The sequence below is a fragment of the Sorex fumeus genome, unplaced genomic scaffold (genome assembly GCF_029834395.1).
Source record: "Sorex fumeus unplaced genomic scaffold, SorFum_2.1 ptg000042l, whole genome shotgun sequence".
In the NCBI taxonomy this organism is placed as follows: Eukaryota; Metazoa; Chordata; class Mammalia; order Eulipotyphla; family Soricidae; genus Sorex; species Sorex fumeus.
The window spans coordinates 10,130,909-10,135,000 of NW_026606099.1; the positions used below are offsets into that span (position 1 = coordinate 10,130,909).

The following is a 4,092-nucleotide window of genomic DNA, read 5'->3' on the forward strand; positions in this document are numbered from 1 at the left end:
CTCAGGGCCAGAGGGTCGGGTGAGTGTGCATGGGAAGGGGGGTTGGCTCTGGTGGCCTTGGATGGGGCAAGACCCCCGCCCAAGGCCGCCTGGGCTCAGCCTGGGCCCCTCCCCATCCATCCTCCATCCAGCCCTCCTTCAACTTCCTCTTCCTGCGAAGAGGGGCGCTGCCTGGTGACCTCGCGGACCAAGCCGGGACCGCCAGGGATGGAGACCTCGGCGACAACCCAGGAGCCCAGGCCCGGGGGGGCCCCAGCGGCGGCCCCGGGGAGACCTCGGGAGGGAGCTGACGGCCGCCTCCCGGCAGGCAGCCCCCCAGCCCCCAGGCGGGGCGGGGGGAGCCGGGCGCGTCCCACCTCCCCTCGCAGGGGAGGACCGCCAGCCCGCGGGGGGCACACGGGGCCACCCCGGCTCGCCCCACGCCGCCCCCACCCCGCCCCCAGCACCAGCACCTCCACCACGCACACAAAAAAATTGGATACATTTTGAATAAAGCGATTCGGTTCCTTATCCGGGGACTGGGTTGCTCGGTGTGATTGGCCGGCGGAGTCACATGGTGAAAGTAACTTTACAGGGTCGCTAGCTAGTAGGAGGGCTTTATGGAGCAGAAAAACGACAAAGCGAGAAAAATTATTTTCCACTCCAGAAATTAATGATCATGAGCTCGTATTTGATGGACTCTAACTACATCGATCCGAAATTTCCTCCATGCGAAGAATATTCGCAAAATAGCTACATCCCCGAGCACAGTCCGGAATATTACGGCCGGACCCGGGACTCGGGCTTCCAGCATCACCACCAGGACCTGTACCCACCACCGCCTCCGCGCCCGAGCTACCCCGAGCGCCAGTACAGCTGCACCAGCCTCCAGGGCCCGGGCAGCTCGCGGGCCCACGGGCCGGCCCCGGGGGGCCACCACCACCCCGAGAAATCGCAGCCGCTCTGCGAGCCGGCGCCTCTGTCGGGCGCCTCCGCCTCCCCGTCCCCAGCCCCGCCGGCCTGCAGCCAGCCAGCCCCCGAGCACCCCTCCAGCGCCGCCAGCAAGCAGCCCATAGTCTACCCCTGGATGAAAAAAATCCACGTTAGCACGGGTAGGCAACTTCGCTTTCTGCCCCCTCCCCGCTTCCCCGCGCGCCCACCGCCCGGCCCCCTCCGCGCCCTCCTCTCCCCTCTCCTTCCCCCTCTCTCTCCAGGAGCGACTCTGGGTTAGCACAATTGAACTGGATTTACGAGCGAGAATGGGTAATTACATCCCCCATAAATTTTATGGCTTAGCTACTCTGGGCAGTCCGAGCCATGTGCTGCGATCTGTTATGTATGTGTGAGAACCAGGCTCGCCTTCTCAGGGCGCATAAATAATTCAGCGTCGCTACAATGAGGATTCCCCTCTTGTGCCGCTACAAAGTCGCCAGCCGGCTGCAACTTCGCGAGCCCCCGGCCGGCGGGCCGCCCGGGCCCCTCCGCGCCCCTCCTGCGCTCGGCCGCTCGGCCGCTCGGTCCAGGGCTGAGCGCGGGGCGCGGGGGGCGGGCGCCGCGCTCTGAACCCCTCTTTCCTTCCCCACCCGCCCCCAGTGAACCCCAATTACAACGGAGGGGAGCCCAAGCGCTCGAGGACAGCCTACACCCGCCAGCAGGTCCTGGAATTAGAGAAAGAGTTTCATTACAATCGCTACCTGACCCGGAGGCGCAGGATCGAGATCGCCCACTCGCTGTGCCTCTCCGAGAGGCAGATCAAAATCTGGTTCCAAAACCGGCGCATGAAATGGAAGAAGGACCACCGGCTCCCCAACACCAAAGTCAGGTCAGCGCCCCCGGCCGGCGCCGTGGCCAGCACCCTGGCGGCCGCCACCCCGGGCACTTCTGAAGACCACTCCCAGAGCGCCACGCCGCCGGAGCCGCAGCGGGCAGAGGACATCACCAGGTTATAAAACCTCACTCACGCCCTCCCCCACCCGCGCCCCGTCCCCTCCTCACACACGGATTGACTCTTATTTATAGAATTTAATATATATATATTTTTGGTTCTTTTCGCGCCTCCTGCCACCTTCTCCCTGGTCGACTCCAAACAGACAAAACAGCAACAGACAAGCCCCCTGCCCTTCCCTCCCTCCGCTGTCGAGGGCCCTTTCAAGCATGTGATGTTGTCTTAGCATGGTACCTGCTGGGGTGATTTTCGTTCCGAAAGGCCATTTGGGGGGGTTATTTATTTTTTAAGGAAAAAGAGAAGCTGCAGAAATTATATATTGCAAGGTGCGATGGGCTGGTTTGGGTGAATTGCAGGGGACATGAGGACAAGAAAAAAGGAAAGAGATTTTTAAGCCAATTCGCCTCCTCTCCTCCTCCTCCTCCTCCTCCTCTCCTCCTCCTCTCCTCCTCCTCCTCCTTCTCTTCCTCCTCCTCCTCCTCCTCCTCCTCCTCCTCCTCCTCCTCCTCCTCCTCCTCCTTTCCCCCTCTTTCCTTAGGCCTTTTTGCATTGAAAATGCACCAGGGGAGGTTAGTGAGGGGGAAGTCATTTTAAGGAGAACAAAGCTATGAAGTTCTTTTGTATTATTGTTGGGGGGGTTGCTGGGAGGAGAGGGGGTCGACTGCAGACAAAGCTAGATGCATCTGGAGAGCCTCTCAGAACTGTTCAGTTTGGGGAGCCAGAAGAAAATAAAAATGAACTTTCAGTTCTGAGAGGCGGGCTATAGGTGAAATCTCCTCCCCCACCTCCTTGCAGCCCCATCGTGGTTATTGTGTTTTTGGACTGAATTCACTTGATTATTGTAAAACTTGCAATAAAGAATTTTAGTGTCGATGTGAAATGCCCCGTGATCAATAATAAACCAGTGGATGTGAATTAGTTTTACGTCAATGTCTGATGGTTTCTTTTTATCCCTCTCCTCCTCCTGGCCTGGTAACGTCCTCCCTTCCTTATAGTTGCCTAAGTTTACGCCAAGGAAACACACAAATCTTAAGTTTCAGTTCCACTTTTCCAGTGTCCTTAAAAGAGCCAGCAAGGGGTGTGAAGCAGGGGACCCTCCAGGAGGAGATATGGAAGATGAGGAATGGTTTTCTTCCCCCTTCCCTTCCCTCCGAATCCACAGAGTAGTCAGAATTTTCTGGGGTGGGGGGTGGGTTGGAGGGAGGAATTACAGTGGGGTTGGGAGAAGGTGTGGGGGGTCTTCCTTTTCTATACTTAACCCCCAGGGCCTTATTTTTGTCTTTCTTTCCTCTCTCTCCTCCTTTTACCCCCTCTGCTGAGTAGGCCTGCCTGATTTGCAGACAAGAAGGCAAGTTTAGGGAGTGGGAGGGAGAAGAGTTTTATCTCTTTGGAGTTCCTTTGGGAGGAGAGATGAAGGCAGATGCCCCTCAGTGCTCACATTCTCCTTAAAAAGAACTGGCAGCTCTGAAGCAGCAAAGTGACCTGTCAGGCTGGCTTCTCTGTTTGTTTAGACTTGGAAAGAAGGGTGAAGTGGAGGCCAGAGGCCTGGGAGACCCCTTTCAGGCCTTCCCGGAGGCTTTCCAATAGGCCTGGAAGTCTGATGCCTGGAGATAATGAAGAACTTTTTTTTTTCTCCCCTGAACTTTTATCATGAACCTGCCAGGTGAGAAAAGACACAGGGAGAGACACCCCTCTTCATCCCTCTTCCTCTAACCTCCCAGGTCTCAGCAGGGTCTGGGGTTAGGCCTGAACATGGCTGACTGGCTGGGGAAAAAAAACAAAACAAAACAAATTTTTTCGAAATGGCTTCTTGGGGGTCTAAAAAGAACAACAATGACAACAACATGAAATAGGAAGAAAATTTTAAACTTGTTCTGGATCACAGAGAATGAATTTCAACCCAAAGCGCCTATGGACCCGCAAGGCCTACCCAGATTTTCACTTGCTCAGTAGGAGAAAGTTGGGCTGATTTGGGGGTGGCCGTTGATCATCTTCACAGGCAGTTTGTTTAAATTTCAGAATGGAAAGCCATCAGAAGTGGAAGAGAGGGAGAAGAGAGCCAGGGAACATAGGAGGCTCAGGGTGAGAGCCTTTCCCTCAGTCACATTCTGGTATTAAAGGCAAGAGCGGAAGCATGTTATAGAAATCTGAGATTCTGGTATGCTTTG

The 4,092-nt window shown here is 56.1% G+C and overlaps 1 protein-coding gene across 1 annotated transcript; it reads left to right on the forward strand.

The window, feature by feature from the left end:
• Nucleotides 1-652: 652 nt before the first annotated feature.
• On the forward strand, nt 653-1,928 carry HOXC4 (homeobox C4). Its single transcript, XM_056120197.1, has 2 exons — nt 653-1,091; nt 1,573-1,928. Exons 1-2 carry the CDS (start codon nt 653-655, stop codon nt 1,926-1,928), a joined length of 795 nt encoding a protein of 264 aa, XP_055976172.1.
• The last annotated feature ends 2,164 nt before the right edge of the window (nt 1,929-4,092 follow it).

What these genes read in the sequence shown, in the direction of transcription:
- HOXC4 (XM_056120197.1), top strand. Translation starts at nt 653, where the DNA reads ATGATCATGAGCTCGTATTTGATGGACTCTAACTACATCGATCCGAAA. An exon ending in AAAAATCCACGTTAGCACGG is followed by an intron (nt 1,092 to 1,572) that starts GTAGGCAACTTC and finishes ACCCGCCCCCAG; the next exon opens with TGAACCCCAATTACAACGGA.